The 18,509-nt window shown below is 38.6% G+C and overlaps 1 protein-coding gene across 6 annotated transcripts in view; it reads left to right on the top strand.

Annotated features, from left to right (window-relative positions):
• Nucleotides 1–18,509, top strand: part of ATP11B (ATPase phospholipid transporting 11B (putative)) — a 113,961-nt gene that overhangs the window by 81,452 nt on the left and 14,000 nt on the right. For all 6 annotated transcript variants that reach the window (XM_037909508.2, XM_037909507.2, XM_043522901.1 and 3 more), the window contains exons 23-28: nt 130–189; nt 4,587–4,714; nt 8,405–8,543; nt 13,361–13,426; nt 13,750–13,853; nt 15,044–15,209. In XM_037909508.2, the coding sequence (XP_037765436.1) occupies nt 130–189; nt 4,587–4,714; nt 8,405–8,543; nt 13,361–13,426; nt 13,750–13,853; nt 15,044–15,209 (663 nt within the window). The remainder of the gene's footprint in view (nt 1–129; nt 190–4,586; nt 4,715–8,404; nt 8,544–13,360; nt 13,427–13,749; nt 13,854–15,043; nt 15,210–18,509) is intronic.

Raw genomic sequence — 18,509 nt, 5'->3', positions numbered from 1 at the left:
CAGGGTGAAGCTTATTACTTTGCTTTCCAAAGTGGAATGCCCGCTTCATAGAAGTCATTTTTTTCAGATCTGAGTGTTGGGGGCATATACATTCTAGGACTAACAATCCCTTTTATTTTTGTTTTTCAGAATGTATGCTTTATTACACCACAGTTTTTATATCAGTTCTTTTGTTTGTTTTCACAACAAGTAAGTCTTTGATGTTGAACTTCTTTGTATATGGGAGGGGATGTTAAATGACTAGACAAATGGGGAGGAAAGCAGTAAACTTTCTGCAGAAACTTTGTACAATTTGGCAGCTGAGTAGGAATTTTTCTTTTTGTAAATTGCATATTCTTTAGCTTGTTGCTTTATTTTTTTTCAGACGTGCAAAAATATATTAAATGATACGATTTTATTTCCTTTATCAAAAATGTCTGCTGGCTTTTAAAAATAATCAGCCACCTGTTTTTTAACATGGCACTTAAAAAATAGCTTTCTCTTCAGAAAAAGTGTCTGCTGGGTGACAGCTACTTTCCCACAATAACTGTATGAATCAGTAGAGCAACTTCACGGATATTTTATTTTTCTCTTTCACCTCCAAAGTTTGTCACTTCTTTAAACTGAATTGATGAGCTTGTTTTTCCCATGTCTAAAGAGAACATAATTGTGGAGTGAATAAAATTACACCATTGACAACCCATTTTCTCTGATCAAAATATCTCATTTTTTGAGGGCATTTTTAACGCTTTGTAGTGCCTTTCCCGCATTATGGACAAATCAGCTTCTGCTGTACAAATCATTGACTTCAGCTGAACAACGCATTTAAGTATTACCTTAAAAATAGCCAGCCTCCATTTTAATGTTAATGGTCAGTAAAAAGCAAGGTAATTTTCTAGAACAAATCTAAAAAGTTCATTATGTCAGTGAGTTACTGTTTTCCACCCCAATTAAGTCACTTCTGCTTATCTGTCGTAAATTATTATATAGCTGTACAGAGTTTATAAAATAGCAGTTGCTAGAGGTTGGGGCTCTGAACTTTTAAAGCTTTAGGCCATGCAGATTTCATCTCATGGGAAAGTGGTCTGGAGGACAGTGTGGAGCAGAATTAGGCACTAGTGGCTGAAGATCAGAAAACTGGGCCAGTGATGAAGGTCTCATTGTCTCCTCTGCACCACCTCTGACATCAGTTCCTGCACAAATAGCAGATTTTATTGTTGACATCATAAGTAGCCTGTTTGTTTGTTTTTTTCTTCCAATATCTAGTACATAATCATAAGGCTTTTAAAAAATGTAATGGTTTACTTTATGCACCAAGATTTGTTTAGGTAATTGGTTTTTGCATTTGAATGTCCCTGCTTTTATTGCTTACATGTAGTTTGTGTGTAAATTTAATCTTCAGATTATGCCAGTTTCACACAGTCTTCAACTTTACAAATCTTTGATTAGATTGTTTGGATATCTGTCAAAGCCAGTCATGTTACAAATCAGAGCTTGTGGGAGAACACACATCCTCCTCCTTTCCAACCCCCCCCCCCCCCCCCCCCGTCCTCCCCCGCGCGGAATCAAAGGAGAGCTAAAAAGCTCTCTTGTTCCCTCTTGGGAGTATAAATTCTATTCTGAAAACACCATCCCTTAGTATCCTGAAGACTAAGGCCAGGTCTACACTATAAACTTACATTGGCATAACTGTGTTACTCGGATGTGAAAAATCCACAAACCTGAGTGACACAGTTATACTGACTGTGACCCGGTGTGCTTGGGGCAGCCCGCACTGGAAATGCGAAGGGCAGGGCAGGCTTCAAAAGGGAGCGCAGATACTCCCAAGACTGGTGGATAACACTGAAATTAAACCTCTCAACCAGTCTCAAACTGTGCTTCTGATCCCCACACTGGTTATCAAGAAGCAAAAAAAGAAATCACACAGCCCCTTATTGCATTCCAGTTCTCCGGTTCCCAGTTAATACACAGGTCCTGTACAGTGAGATATTATTTTAAAAACTCTGCTCACATATACAAAATGTTCTTCTCACCCCAAAGGGTCAGCCACTTTACCAGCTCAGTATAGGTTTGGATCTTACCCAAAATACCACACTGTCAGCCAATCCTTTAGTGTCTAAAACTAAAGATTTATTATAAAGAAAGAACAAGAAGAGAGTTGTTAAATGGTAAAACAGTCATATACATACAAAGACTTCAAAGTCTATATATCAGGTTCCTAGCAGTATTGGTGAGTTTGCTGGCTTGAAAGTCCCTCTGGAGCACATCCACAGCTTGGATGGGTCATTCAGTCCTTAGAGCTTCATTTGCAGAAAAGTTACTCCAGAGGTAAGATGCAGGACTGAAGACAAAGTGGAGAAGATGCAGCTGCCTTTTATAGTCTTTTGCCATGCAGCCTGTGCTTCCTTTGTCACAAACACAAGCTGCCTAGCACATGGCTTGGAAGCCTTAGAGTTCTGTCCATAGGCATGCCTTGCTGAGTCATAACGTGTATCCCTTGCCTTCTCTCAATGGGTCAGTTGTATAGCTGATGGTCCTTAATGTGCCATCAAGCAGGCTACGCAGTGCTGATGCCAAACTGTCTGGGGATGTCCCCCAGAAGCATAGCACAAGTTTTGTAATACAGACATACATACATATCCACTTAAATGTATACCCCAAATGAAAAAAAAGTAGTAAGAAAACCAGAAAACAGCCACTGTGGCTAAACAACAAAGTAAAAGAAGCAGTAAGAGGCAAAACATCCTTTAAAAAGTGGAAGTTAAATCCTAGGGAGGAAAATAGAAAGGAGCATAAACTCTGCCAAATGAAGTGTAAAAATATAATTAGGAAGGCCAAAGACTCAAAGTAATAGCAAAACAAATGTTAAGTACATCAGAAGCAGGAAGCCTGCTAAATAGGCTGCTAGTGGGGCCACTGGACGATCAAGATCCTAAAGGATCACTCAAGGACAATAAGGACATAGTGGAGAAACTAAATGAATTCTTTGCGTTGGTCTTCACAGTTGAGGATGTGAGGGATATTTCCAAACCTGAGTCATTCTTTTTAGGTGACAAATCTGAGGAACTGTCCCAGATTGAGGTGTCATTAGAGGAGGTTTTAGAACAAATTGATAAACTAAACAGTAATAAGTCACCAGGACCAAATGGTATTCACCAAAGAGTTCTGAAGGAACTCAGATGTGAAATTGCAAGACTACTAACAGTCTGTAAGCTATCATTTAAATCAGCTTCCGTACCAAATGACTGGAAGATAGCTAAGGTGACACCAATATTTAAAAAGGGCTCCAGAAGTGGTCCCGGCAATTGCAGGCCGGTAAGCCTGACTTCAGTACCAGGCAAATTGGTTGAAACTACAGTAAAGAACAAAATTGTCAGACACATAGATGCACATAATTTTGGGGGGGAATAGTCAACATGGTTTATGAAATTAATAGGCAGCAGGTTTAAAACAAACGGAATCAGAGTGGTAGTCATGTTAGTCTGTATCAGCAAAAAAAACAAGGAGTACTTGTGGCAGACAACGCACAGTCAATCTGTGGAACTTCTTGCCAGAGAATGTTGTGAAGGCAAAGACTATGATAGGATTCAAAAAAGACCTAGATACATTGATGGAGGATATGTCCATCAATGGCTATTAGCCAGGATGGGCAGGGATAGTGTCCCTAGCCTCTGTTTGCCAGAAGCTGGGACAGGGGATAGATCTCTTGGTGATTACCTGTTCTGTTCATTTCCTCTGGAGCACCTGGCATTGGCCACTGTCGGAAGACAGGATACTGGGCTAGGTGGACCTTTGGTCTGACCCAGTATGGCCGTTCTTATGTTCTTCTATCCATAACCCAAAATACAAAGGTGATACAAAACACACAAATGAGATTATCATATCTGGCAAATTGTAACATCTTTGCAGATATCTTACATGGCATATCTGGCATAACTCATTGCAATTTTACAATATTGGTATTCATAATATCCTAAAGTGTTCCCCAGATTCCATACAACGTCATGCTGACCTAACCTCCAGAGTAGACAGCACTGTTTCAATGGGAGGGTTTCTCTGAGCAACATAGCTACCGCCTCTCATGGAGGCGGCTTAGCTATGCTGATTGGAGAAGTTCTCCCTTCGGCGTAGCGCCGTCTTCACTCAAGCACTACATCGGCGCAACTGCACCAGTGCAGATGTGCCGCTGAAGCGTTTTTAAGTATAGACCTGCCTGAACTTGGAAGATTACTTCACATTTGCATAGTAAAGAATGATCACAAATGTCCAAACTAGAACTTGCTTAAATTATTAATTCTTCGGGGTAGGGGACTGAGTTTTTGTTCTGTTTGCACAGTATCTATCACAGTGGGGTCCTAGTCCATAACAGGAACTCCTCGGTGCTACAGTAATATAAATAAAAAATAATTGTAATAGGATTTAACGCACAGTGGAATGTACTTTCATGTATACACTGTATATTAAAAAAAATTTAAATAGTGCAAATTCACATGAGATTAGGTGGATTTGCTGCTACTGTTTCTTTTATATATCTGTTGTGAAACATGTCACTCTTTCCATTTTTGTATTTAAAAACTTAAACTAATTAAGTGTACTTCCATTTACAGACGCTCTATGACAGTGTGTACCTGACTTTATACAACATTAGTTTCACTTCTTTGCCTATTCTGATGTACAGTCTTTTTGAACAGCATGTTCACCCTCATGTATTACAGAGCAAGCCAACACTCTATAGGTATGCATATCCTTTGTAACTAAATGTGGACCTAGTCGAATGTCAGTAGTAAAACTTACTAATAAAGTAAAATAAAGTGATGTCTTCTGTAGTTATAGCTTAATGTGCTAAAATTACTGCATTTGCTTAGATTCCCCAGTATTTGTATAACTTAACAACCTTCAAGAAAAACTTGTAAAAATGAGGTTTCCAATATTAGATTAGTTTCCAAAAATATTTTTGTGATTCAACAGCCACATCTGTTGTATCCATTCCCATGTTAAGATTTGAAAAGACTGAATTCTTCTTCGAATGATGGTGGTCCCTATTGTATTCCACTGAGGGTTCACACATGCGAGCCATACATCCGGAGCCAGAGAATCTGAAAGCAGGAGTGTCCATTGGTTCATGCATGTGTTCTTGCTTCTCCTCATGGTTTTGTCTGAGGTGATAAAGGGTGGGGCGGACCGACTGCATCTCCAGATTCTTCTCACCATCGCATCGTCCAAGTTGGATCTACTAGTGTCCTCTCGTATGTGACACACCTTAAAAAGTGTAGAGTTGTATATCATTTGTTTTTCTTGTACTATTTGCTGATTTTACTGTTTTAACATAGTTTTAGCTTTTTAGTAGTGTTTTCGAGTAGAACTGAGACTTTGGGGGAATCTGTTTACTGGTTACCCTTCCCACCCACATACTCACATGTGGGTACTGGATTATGCCAAAGACTCATGGATTTAAAATCTGTGCCTCCTGCCTGCCTGCCTTCTCGATTAGCGAGGAACATCTGTGCTGCTTCTACTGCTTGGGAGAAGCCCACATTTCATCCAGGTGCGGTATCTGCCAGTCTTTCCCAAGCTGTACCCGTTACTCCGTTGGTCGGACCAAATTAACTGCGCCTGGCCTCCTTTACCACTCCTGCCACTAATACTCCACAATATCAGGCAGGAAAGAGCCACGGTCATCCTGATCATTCCATTCTGGCCAAGACGATTCTGGTTTTCCAACCTTCTCTGCGTGTCAGCTCGTGCCCCACTTCCTATTCCCACTTTCCCTGAGCTGCTAACACGACACAGTGGCAGCATCAGACATCCCGATCCACAAACGCCTAAACTCAGTGCATGGTATTTGGATGCGGGAATCTGCTCTAGAACAAGAGTACTCGTCGGCAGTGCAGGACATCGAGCAGAAGGAAAGAGTCCACTAGGCATTTTTACCAGGCCAAGTGCAAATGCTTCGCCTCCTTGGCCGAACCGAAGGTGCTTTCCCCAGAGGAAGTGGAGATTCCCCTTCTTTTGAATTACTTCCTATCCTTAAAGATATCAGGGCTTGCCCATAACTCTCTGAAGGTCCACCTAGTGGCAGTCAGCACCTTCCATCCCCCCAGGGAAGGATACTTCCTATTTACACATCCGTTGACTACTAGGTTGTGGAAAGGCCTCCTCTGAACTTTTCCACCTGTACAACCTGTTGCTCCCCAATGGGACCTCAACTTTGTCCTGTTGACACTGATGAAACAATCCTTTGAGCCGCTGGGTTCATGCTCTATGTCCCTTCTTTCCATGAAAGTCACCTTCCTTGTGGCTATCACTTCAGTGAGAAGGTAGAGGAACTTGGGGCCATGATGGTGGACTCCCCTTTCACCACTTCCCATAAAAACAGTCTCCCTGTGCCTATATCCTGAGTTGCTACCAAACTTCATCTCTGTTTCATCTCAACCTTGCCTGCTTTCTTCCCAAAGCCAACCATCCGCTTGCCTGCTTTCTTCCCAAAGCCTCATGCCTCAGAAGAGGAACGACAACTTCACTCCTTTGACGTACGATGGGCTTTGGCCTTTACCTGCAGAGGACAAGATTGATCAGAAAGTCCTCTAGATTGTTTGTTGCAATAGCAGAGAGAGTTAAGGGCCAAGCACACAGAGAATTTCCAGATGGATTTCTGGGTGCATTACACTATGCTATCAGTTGTCAGTACTATCTCCGCTCCTCAGGGTGAGGGCCCATTCCATGACAGCCCAGGCATCCACCATGGCCACCCTCCACAATGTGCCACTTAGAGAATATGTAGGGAGGCCACATGGAGTTTGATACATACCTTCACTATATGTTACGCCTTGGTGTAGAACTCTGCAGTGAATGCTTCATTCAGCACAGCTGTGCTCCACTCAACCATTCCATCCTCATCCTCACACCCTTCTCCAAATTAGGTACTGCTTGTTAGTCACCCAAGATGGAATAGAATTGGGACCATCACTTGAAGATGAGGAGGTTACTTACCTGTAACTGGAAGTTCTTTCAGATGAGCGGTCCCTTTCTATATTCCACATCCTGCCCTCTTTCCCCTCTGCTGCGGATCTGTTGGATTTGTGTTGGTGAAGGAACTGGAGACACGGTCGGTCCACCCCATCTTTTATCACCTTGGACAAAACCATGAGGCGAAGCAAAAGCACATGCACGGACCAACGGACACTACTACTTTCAGATGCTCCGGATGTAAAGTGCCCTCAGTGCAATTCAGATAGGGACCACATGTCTTGAAGAATCTCTAGTTACAGGTAAGTAACCTCCTCTTCTCAATCATTGTCGGCTCACATCTAAAATCAGTGGTGGGGCTGGAGGTGGCAATCCTTGCAGTGAAGGGCAGTTTGGGAGAAAACAGTGTTTATCCTTGTGTGACTCTCTTCCTATTGTCTCTCAATCTCAACCTACCCCCTCAGATCTAGTTGTTACTATGTGCCTCATTCCCCTGCTCTCTGCGGTTTGTGCTTGTGGACTAGAATTCGCCTAGTGGAAGCATGTGGTACTGCATTCTTCAGCACACTAACCGCATTACACAGTTGTGATATTATTGATGGTGCTTAGTCCCTTTAGCTTCTAATGATCAGCTGACACTTTCTAAATTATATTTACTTATTGAAGGTAGTTTTGCGTATTGGAGACAGAAAAATGTACTGTAGCTAAAACTAAATTCACTCATGTCATCTCCAAAGATGTTTTAAGTAGAACCATCTGTCATAATTTATTTTGTGGGGGGTTTTATTTGTATCAAGTAATAAGTGAAATAAAAGTCTATAGACAAAATAGATGCTCAGATTCTACAATAATGGGAGCATATAAGTACGCATAAAGAAAATACAATGCAGATTAAAAAATCTTTTAGCCAATATTTGATAATAAGGTTACAGGGCCTAGGGGGCAGATCCTGCCACCCCGGGGAAGGAGGAACTTCGTTGTCTGCCATTCAGGTACAATTGTCACTGACGTTCCTGTTAGCAACTTTTTAATTGGACACCTGTCCACTAGAAAATGGGCTGAGACCAACTTTTTTTAAAAATGCTAAGTGGTTAAAGCAGGGTACTCGGAGTGAGAGAGCTCCCACTGATTTCTCTTATGGCCTGAAGCCTATCATTTAACCTTTCTGCCTACGTTTTCCCATAAAATTGAGATAAAAATAATAGTCCACGCACAAGACTGTTTGTAAAGGTGATTTAGAGGTTCTTGCCTAGATGGGAAATAAATCCTATCAGTGGTTTCAAGGTTTCCAGTTACCTGTCCCTTAAATAATTGTTTTATTTCTTTGCATTTTTTAAAAATGCATCTCAGCAAAGTTGGAGAATGAATGTTATTGTTTTGAGTAAATTGCAGTTTCAGTAGCTAGCTGATCGGTTATTTGGAGAAAATTTGAAATCTAAAATTTGTTTTATTTCCACAGAGACATTAGGAAAAATGCACTCTTGGGCTTTAAACCGTTTCTTTACTGGACCATTTTGGGGTTCTCTCATGCATTTGTTTTCTTCTACGGCTCATATCTTCTGATGGGAGAAGACACTTCTCTGCTGGGAAATGGCCAGGTAAAATAGTTCACAAATAGCAAGACAGTGTATTCAGTGATTTTTTTAATTTAATATACTCTGCACAGTTTCTGTAAAATTAGTGTATTCTAGCAGTGCAAAAGTCACACTGTATTCAGTAAATGTAAACAGTAAACCAGTAGACTTCTTTTTTCTAGACCTTAAGAATACCTTCTACGCTGAATAAATACAAAATGTGCTTTACCATTATTCCCTTATAGGCAGTAAAAGATCCTGAAATTAAAGTGAAGAAAATGCAGCACAACAGATCATTCATATGATGATCTGTTGCTCCTTGGCTAATACCTGAATGTTTGTCCAAAATAAACTGATATCCTAGAAGGATCCCTGCTAATGGATTAGATTCTGTCTGCTTTATTTCTAATATAGTAAATAATTGAAATGTTGAATCTTTGGATAGTGATTATGAAAAACCATTGCTGTTCTATCTAATTACTGAACATCTGCACACTTTCTGGTTACATAACTTTCCCTTTATATAAGCCAGTGACAGTAGAACCACAGAGTTATGAACACTTTGGGAATGGAGGTTGATTGTAATTCTGAAATGTTCATAACTCTGAACAAAAATGTTATGGTTCTTTCAAAAGTTTACAATTAAACATTGACTTAATACAGCATTGAAACTTTACTATGCAGAAGAAAAATGCTGCTTTTAACTATCTTAATTTAAATGAAACAAGCACGGATACAGTTCACTTACCTTGTCAAGTCTTTTTTTAAACTTTCCCTTTATTTTTTTTAGTAGTTTACGTTTAAAACAGTAATGTACTGTATTGGCTGCTTTTTTGCGGGGGTAGGAGGGGGTCTCTTTTGTTGCCTGATTGCATACTTCCATTCCGAGTGAGGTGTGTGGTTGACTCCTCAGTTCGTAACTCTGAAGTTCTGCTCTATAAAGCAAATGTTCATAAAAGCCCAAACAAACAAAAACCCACAGAAAAATTAAATGGATTACTGAGTTTTTATATCACATGAAAACCTGTAATAAAATGTGTTTGAACTACCAGTGAATTATGACTAAAGATGACAGAGCATTATATAAATACCTCCACTCTCGGAAGTACAGAAATTCAAGCATTAAAAGAGAGATCCTTCCAGATGAGCATTTCTGTCTTAGCCACTAACAAAATGTTGAGCAATCCTTTAGTATGCCCTGTTATGTAATTATGTACTATGGCTATTTTGATATTTATTAAGATAATGAATAGAAAACCCTGTGCAACTCTTAATTGTCAGAGTAATTCTGCATAATCGTATATCTTTATTCCAAAAAAATTGTCCCCCTCAGAGCATGTGCTGAAAGGCTTCTTTTGAAGTTGTTGCAGAACCAACATATTAGGATTCAAAATGTCATCGTTTTAACGTCTCTGTAACTTGAAGTCTTTAAATCATGATTTGAGGACTTCAGTAACTCAGCCAGAGCTTATGGGTCTATTACAGGAGTGGGTGGGCAAGGTTCTGTGGCCTGCAATGTGCAGTTGGTCAGACTAGATGATAATGATGGTCCTTTCTGGCCTGAATGTCTGAGTCTAACAGGACTCCTATTGGTTCTGTGTAAGTAATGAAATTTTAGACTGGTTTGGTGATTTAAACAATTTTTCAAACTCTTTATTCACTGTTCTAGCTAGTCTTTTATAAATCACTTTGACAGATTTGATAGTCTGTCGTTAAATTTATATGAGTAAAGCGTAAATAGTTTGTTTTCCAATAACATGAAGTCTTCAGCAAAGAAGTGGCTGTGGTATCAATGATGAACTCTCCTTCAAGGTCATGAAATGGAATAAGAGAGTCTAGCTTTCAATACTTAAAAGTGAAAATATGTCAGGAAGACTAAAACTTTTGTTTTAGTAGAATTAGTAGTATTTAATCTTTAATCTTTTTAAATTACAGGACACTAACACATCAATTCTTGGGATTTCTTTTTTACTGCTAGACCAAAACAAGAAAAACAAAAACAGATTCTTCTAGAATCTGTCCAGGGTCAACTGGCCATTGTCCCTTTACCTCCATCATTACTCAACTTGCAGTGTGTTTGATACTAATGGGCAACTGCTGCTTCTGTGGGACTAGCATTTAGCATCAGAAAGTAGTGTTTTATCTTACAGGTGGCTGTACAAATTAGGCATTTCTTACGTTTAATTACCTACTATCTTGTCCTCAGTGAGATTCATGCCTTGTGTACCTTAATTGTTGAATGCCAAATAACAGGAGAACTAAGTCCTATCCTAGAAGTTAGATTTTTTTTTCCTGCAGCAAATAACTTCAGCAAAGAGGACTGTTTGACTTAGTAAATTTGTAACGGAATATAGATCTCTTCTCTATGTCACTGATTCAAATTCTCCCCATCTCAGTGACCTTTTTCCATCCAGTGGCCAATGTGAAATAAGTTGGTGGTCTCTTTCTGGGATGATGTGGGGAAACTCACATTTCCACTATCCACATGCTACCTGTTCTATGAAGAAAGAAGATTTCAGTCTGTGAGACTGTAACTGAGCACCTTTCACATATATACTTTGTAAAATAAATGAATTTCAGTGCACACAGTCATATTCTTTTATTTTGCAGTATGGCAGGGGTTTTTTAGGTCTTCCAAATGAGTGCTGCCACCGATGGCAGGAATTGTCAATCTGTTATATTCTGTATATCTCTGCCATAGACTTCTCATTCATTCTTGCTCAGACCTCAGTAAAACTTCCCTCCATAGCTTCCATTTATGGCAGTCAGGTGCTAGAAAAAAGACATCTGTTAAAGTTATTGAATGTTCCCGTAGTCTTAAAGATGCCTTATTGTAAGAATGTGAGCTCCAGCTTCCTAATCAAATGATACATATTTTCTGGCGAATGGACAATGGCCAAAAATATTTTGTGTGGCTAAAGTCAGAGAGAACATGAAACAATTGCTAAATTCTGTTTAGAGAGAGCAGAATTTAGATAGGGTGCAGGCTGAAAAGTTAGTTACAGCTAGCTAGAGTACCCATCCACTTATGAGGTGTTTGACAGAGGCATTAAAATAGTTGAACCTCTGAGCAAAATATCTTTACTAATTGAGATATGTATTTTCTCCTCTCGTGTAACATAGTAAAGACCATATGACTTTCTGCTTGTGCATTCACAGAGACCTTGCTTTTGTTGAATTTTATTGAATGGAAAAAGTTTTTCAATATAGCTTTTCCCCACTGGATCAATCCATTTCCGAGCAGTTATTGGTTCTGGTATATCTAAGTGCCTAAGTACAGACTTAATGGTAGACTTTCACAGCACCAAACGGAACAATTTACTTTGTATAGATACAACATATGGTTAGCTTCTAGAGCAGAGTATGTAAATGTGTGTTTTGAGATTTAATAGCCTTACGTCATGACACGCTGTACTTCAACTTGATTTTTTAGTTCTACTTTTTCCCCCCTTTTTTCATGCTGTGCATGTCGTCAGATATTGAAACCTAACAGGCAAATGGTAAGATTTATGTTAGAAGAAGAGAAGGTGATACAAAATATTGTATCTGGTATTTCACAAAATTAAAGGATGCAGCATCTACTCTCTAAATACTTTCAAAAATAAAAATGGTGGCAAGAATTTGTTAATTTTTTGCATTGCAGCTATTCAGCCATCAAGGGTAGTGTAAATGAAGACACTTTCTTTCATGGGCCACTCATAATAGCAGTAGTTTAATCTCATGGTTACCGAGCTGAAAATTTATTTTTCTTCCTCATATAGCAAGGCACTGGGTGTAGGGGGGTCCACTTGAGGGAGGTTTTTGTTTTTAAAATCAGTTCTCTATGACAAGGGCTGCAACCATGTTAATCCTAGCTTTCTAGTTGGTGAACTAAACTATCAAATTCCAAAGTGATGAATTTGGTTGCATATCTGCAGGTAGTGTCTTCCTGCACTATCCATGCTTGCCTACTTCTAATGAACCGTAAAGAAGTGAAATTGACAAGAATTCTGCTCTCTGTCTTAAAGTATTTAGAGTGTCAGTCACCATAGCCTCTAGGTGCTGCAGAGTCTCTTCAGTTTCAGTACCTGCTTATTCATGAGAATAGTACAGGCAGGCAAAGTAGAAGGGTGATATGTGTTTGTGAAGCATGTGGGTACACAGCTGAAACAAACACAGCATCCTCACCTATTGTTAGAGCTGGGATTTTGACGTTGGAGAATTTGTTCCAAGGTCTGCTAATTTAGTATATTGGGATGGGATGATGAAAGCGATAGATTCTTTAGAAGTATTTTAGGGTTGGGATTAAATTTTCGTTTTATCAGCCTTGGAGAGAAAAGTGTCTCTCTTTTCTTAATGTTCTCTTTGAAGAACATAACAGCACCATTATTTTTGAATTATGAAGATTGTGGTTTGGAAAACTAAACCTTCCAATGATGCTGCATTTTAAAAATAACCTTTAATGTTTAAACTTCGTAATTGAGGAGTTACTGCTTTTACACTAAAGTGGAATACCTTCCCATTGATAGTCATGGCTAGCTGGATATTCACACGTAATTGGTTGATTAGTAACTTCATTTTCCTGCCATCTCATTTTTGGTTTGGTTTTGTCATCTTCTGCTGTAGATTTGTGGTGGTAAGGAAAAAGATTCCTTACTAGTGGGGTGTACGTTTGTGACTCTTAATAGGAATTATATTTTTTCTTTGCTTGTGGTTTGCGCTTTACCGTTCTTGCTCTACTAACTATACTTAGTGAACAGTCACAGGTTTCATTAGTGTAGCTGGTTTCAAATAGCTATAATTTATTACAACTGCTATAAAATGATTTTGTGCAATGACTTCTGTTTTTGTATTTTATTTAGATGTTTGGAAACTGGACTTTCGGTACTTTGGTCTTTACTGTTATGGTTATAACTGTTACAGTGAAGGTACAGTAGTATAATATTTACTCTCCATTTTGGGAAATGTAGGCAAATACAGAATAATTTGTCAGTTTCAAGTTGGTTTTGATACTTATACAAGAGTGGTAAATAATTTTTGTCTCTCAAGGAAACAGGAGGTAAAGAGGGCATTAGGGTTAGTTTCAGTCATGGCTTAAAAAGGTTCATTTCATAGCTTCATGTGTCTTGAACGATGTTTACTGATTAAGTTTGAAAATAAATCCAAATAATTTGAAAGTAATGTTGTCTTTTCATATTAATGAAGTAAAACAACGTAGATTAATTTTCTAAACATGTTGTTTGTTTTTTAGATGGCTTTAGAGACCCATTTCTGGACTTGGATAAATCATTTTGTTACGTGGGGCTCCATTGTATTTTATTTTCTATTTTCCTTGTTTTATGGGGGAATTATCTGGTGAGTGATTTTTCCTTTTGTTTGTGTATGTGCATAAAACATAGGAAGATAAAGTAGAACATTGCTTTTAGTGTTTGATAGATCCTGCGCTATAGCTATTAATTTCTTCATACATTTAAAACAGGAAAGGAAATGCCAATCCCAGCAATGGATTTTTGCCCTTTTCTTCAGACCTAGAGCCTGTTACTCCTAACATATAGTGTGTAACTTTGCAGCCTTGCATGTATTTATCCCTCACCTGAAGCAGACACATCTTTATGCATTTTAGAACTCTTGAAATTCTTTGCGTTTTTTCTAAGTTTACTAGTTTTCTGGTTAAGTGAAACTGTAGTCATTTTATGTAACAACCCAAATTTTTCCCTTAGAATGACTGTGTTTTCTAAATCTCAGCATCCTCATACTGTTTCTAGAAACTCTTTTTTGCTGGCTACAGTACTCCATGGATGCCATTCTCTCGAAGGCCATCTCCTCTTTCTGAAGAGGCTTCCGGCACCCATTTCCATACACATGAATGCTGAAAAATTTGGACCATTTTCTTTGTAAATACAAATTTTCACTTCACCATGCTGCACAATGCAAGGCTCACTGTATCTAATATGGAAGATGAACTAATTAGATATTTGCCAATTAGTTCTTCATAGAATTTAAGGCTTTATAATTTCTACATAATGTTGGTTTAACAATCAGAATACTGTAAAGACTACTCTTGTTAATCATGTCCCTTTTAAAAATCCTGCACTGTTCTCATTTCTGGTTCTACAGGGATGTGCAAATTGCATATAGCTGTATCAATATGGAACCTTACACAGCTGTGGGAAATCCATGACATATGGGGAGGCAATGTTTCTGTGGTGCCATCCTCATGTATTCTGTTGAGGGGCAGCCTTAAGGTGTTCCAGGAGCTCCAAAGGAGCCCTTTCTCTTATAGAGGCTGCGGCAGGGATTAATTAAAACAGCACATCCCCAAACTTCCCTAGCCACACACTTCTCCAGCCCACACCATTCACTTTTTAGCTGCCCTGTGCCACTTTCAATTACTAGACTCCCCTCAGTGGACTCACCAGTGCTGGGGTCCTATACTCTGACTTCTTGTGGTGGATACCATAAAACAGAGATGAATTTACCAAATTAGTTTTGTTTAATTTGTACTTGTAATATTTTCCTCTAATTATCCTTCTCTGATTTTTCAGGCCATTTTTGCATACGCAGGACATGTACTTCGTATTTGTTCAGTTGCTGTCGAGTGGTTCCGTTTGGTTTGCCATAATCATCATAGTTGTCACTTGTTTGTTTCTTGATGTTGTGAAGAAAGTGCTGTGCAGACATCTACAACCAACAAGTACTGAAAAAGCTCAGGTAACGTTATGTTTTTATATAGAACATGGTCAATAATTAAAAGAAGAACTTTATTAAATTCAATCCTGTAATCGGATAACCAAATAATCCTCCTCTGAATAAATGTCAAAATATCACTTCCTCTGCAAGAATTTAAATGGCTGTGATGCTTCAGTATGTAAAATAGTGCTTTCATTTGAAAGCTGTCATGGGATAAGGGGGAAGGTCCTCTCATGGATTGGTAACTGGTTAAAAGATAGGAAACAAAGGGGAGGAATAAATGGTCAGTTTTCAGAATGGAGAGAGGTAAATAGTGATGTCCCCCAGGGGTCTGTAGTGGGACCAGTCCTATTCAGCATATTCATAAATGATCTGGAAAAGGGGTAAACAGTGAGGTGGGAAAATTTTTAGATGCAGATGATCCAAAACTACTCAAGGTAGTTAAGTCCCAGGCAGACTGCAAAGAGCTACAAAAGGATCTCTCAAAACTAGGTGACTGGGCAACAAAATAGCAGATGAAATTCAATGTTGATAAATGCAAAGTAATGGTTCAGAGAAGGGCAACAGAAATGATTGAGTATGGAACAGCTTCCATATGAGGAGAGATTAATAAGACTTGGACTTTTCAGCTTGGAAAAGAGATGAGTAAGGGGGCATATGATCGAGGTTTATAAAATCATGACTGGTGTGGAGAAAGCAAATAAGGAAATGTTATTTACTCCTTCTCATAACATAAGAACTAGGGGTCACCAAATTAAATTAATAGGTAGAAGGTTTAAAACAACAGAAGGAAGTATTTCTTCACACAACACACAGTCAACCTGTGGAACCCTTTGCCAGGAGATGTTGTGAAGGCCAAGAGTATAATAGGGTTCAAAAAAGAACTAGATAAATTCATGGAGATAGGTCCATCAATGGCTATTAGCCAGGATTAGGCAGGCATGGTGTCCCTAGCTTCCGTTTGCCAGAGGCTGGGAATGAGCAACAGGGAATGGATCACTTGATGATTGCCTGTAGTGTTCATTCCCTCTGGAACACCAAGTATTGGCCACTGTCGGCAGACAGGATACTGGGCTGGATGGACCTTTGGTCTGACCCAGTATGGCCATTCTCATATTCTTATGAAAAGGTAATTAATGTAAATTATGTAAACCTATTTAATGCTATAATCAGATCCAAGTATAAGTAAGGATTTTACTCTTGCAAAGGATGGTAACTTTTGTACTAGAACTGAATAAACCATTTCTGAATAAAGCGAGCCTACAGACTTGCTGGAACACAAACTGTTCAGTCTTTAGCATCAACGTTTGTAAAAGCATGCCAGGATACATGTTTTGTAAAGAGGTGCACTGCTTTAAGGGTAGTTGCGAAATTTACTCTTGTTGTTTTCTGAGGCTGAACAAAGTCTCTGGAGATTTTATTGCCTTTGAGTGGCTGCTACAATGTAATGATGTGCAATAGTTTAGGTGATTTCACTAGCATGTAGTTTGGCAAAATAGTTTTATAGCAAATATTCATTAAGATTACTATACCGAAATACATACTTCTCTATTATATGCTGATAAAACATTCTCCATAATATAAATAGGGTTCCATAAAATCTCGGTTATGATTTATGCCTTATATAGACTATTTGACTGAAGGTTATTGAGTTTAATAAAACTGTATTATAATGCTAGAAGGGACCACCGTTGTCATATAGTCTGACTTGCTGAATAACAGATCATAGGACTTCCTGAATTAATCCCCATTTGAACTAGAGCATCTTTTAGAAAAACATCCTATCTTTATTTAGAAATTTCCAGTCCTGGAGAATCCACTAACCATTGGTAAGTTGTTCCAATGGTTAATTACTGTCATTGTTAACTATTTGCACCACATTTCTTGTCTGAATTTGTCCAGCTTCCAGCCAGTGGATCTTGTTATACCTTTGTCTGATATATTGAGGTACCCTCTGTTGTCAAATTTGTGTTCCCCATGTAAGTACTGATAGATTGATCTAGTCACCCCTTAATCTTTTCTTTGATAAGCTTAATAGATTGAACTGAGCTCCTTGATTCTTTCACTGTAAGATATGTTTTCCAGTCCTTTAATCATTCTAGTGGCTCTTCTCTTAACGCTCTACGATTTCTCAACATCCTTGAATTGTGAATGCCAGAACTGGACATAGCATTCCAGCAGTAGTTGCACCAGTGCAAAATACAGAGGTAAAATAACCTCTCTATTCCTACTTGAGATTCCCCTGTTTCTGCGTCCAGGAATCACATTAGCCAGTTCATGTTCAGCTGATTATCCACCATGACCTCCAAATCTTTTTTAGTCTCCTTGCTTTCCAGGAAAGTCCCCTATCTTGTAAGTATGGCCTAAGTTCTTTGTTCCTAGATGTATCACTTTACATTTGGCCATATTAAAACACACATTAGTTGCTTGCTTCCAGCTTACCAAGTGATCCAGATCACTTTGTATTAGCGACAGGTCGTCTTTATTTACACTCCCCTAATTTTTTTTCATCTGCAGATTGTGTCAGTAACAATTTTATTTCTTCCATGTCATTGATAAAAATGTTGAATAGTGTAGGGACAAGAACTGAACCCTGCAAAACCCTAATGGATTCACACCTACTTGTTGATGATTCTCTATTTACAGTTACATTTTTGAGACCTATTTCTTAGCCAGTTTTTTAGTCCATTTAATCTGTTCCATGTTGATGTGGTATCATTCTGGTTTCTTGCTCAAAATGTCTCGATACCAAGTCAAATGCCTTACAGAAGTTTAAATATATTACATGAGCACTATTATCTTTATCAACCAAACTTGTAATCTCATAAAAAAATCAAGTTTGTTAGACAAGATCTATTTTCAATAAACCTGTGTTGACTGGCATTAATTATATTGCGCTCCTTTAATTCTTGATTAATCAAGTCCTGTATCAGCCACTCCATTATTTTGTCTAGGATCGATGTCACAGGCCTATAGTTATCCAGGCTGTCGCATTGACCCTTTTAAAATATTGGCACCACATTAACTTTATTCCAGTGCTCTGAGACGTAGCCAGCATTCTAAGACTTAATAAAAATCAACAGTAATGGTCTAGAGAACTCTTGGATACAAGTTATTTGGACCTGCTGGTTTTAAAATGTCTGACTTTAGTAGCTGCTGTTTAACATCCACTTTAGTTACTCTTGGAATGGAAAATATTTCATCAGCATATGACAACATCATCTGGCTTTTTCCCAAATACGGGCCAGAAATATTTATTGAACACTTCTGCTTTCTGCATTATTGGCACTTCTACCACTTCCATCTAGTAATGCACCAGTT

Source organism: Chelonia mydas, chromosome 9 (assembly GCF_015237465.2).
Source record: "Chelonia mydas isolate rCheMyd1 chromosome 9, rCheMyd1.pri.v2, whole genome shotgun sequence".
Taxonomy (NCBI): Eukaryota; Metazoa; Chordata; order Testudines; family Cheloniidae; genus Chelonia; species Chelonia mydas.
The sequence above is the reverse complement of the archived record's forward strand: the minus strand, read 5'-3'. Positions and strand labels throughout refer to the sequence as shown.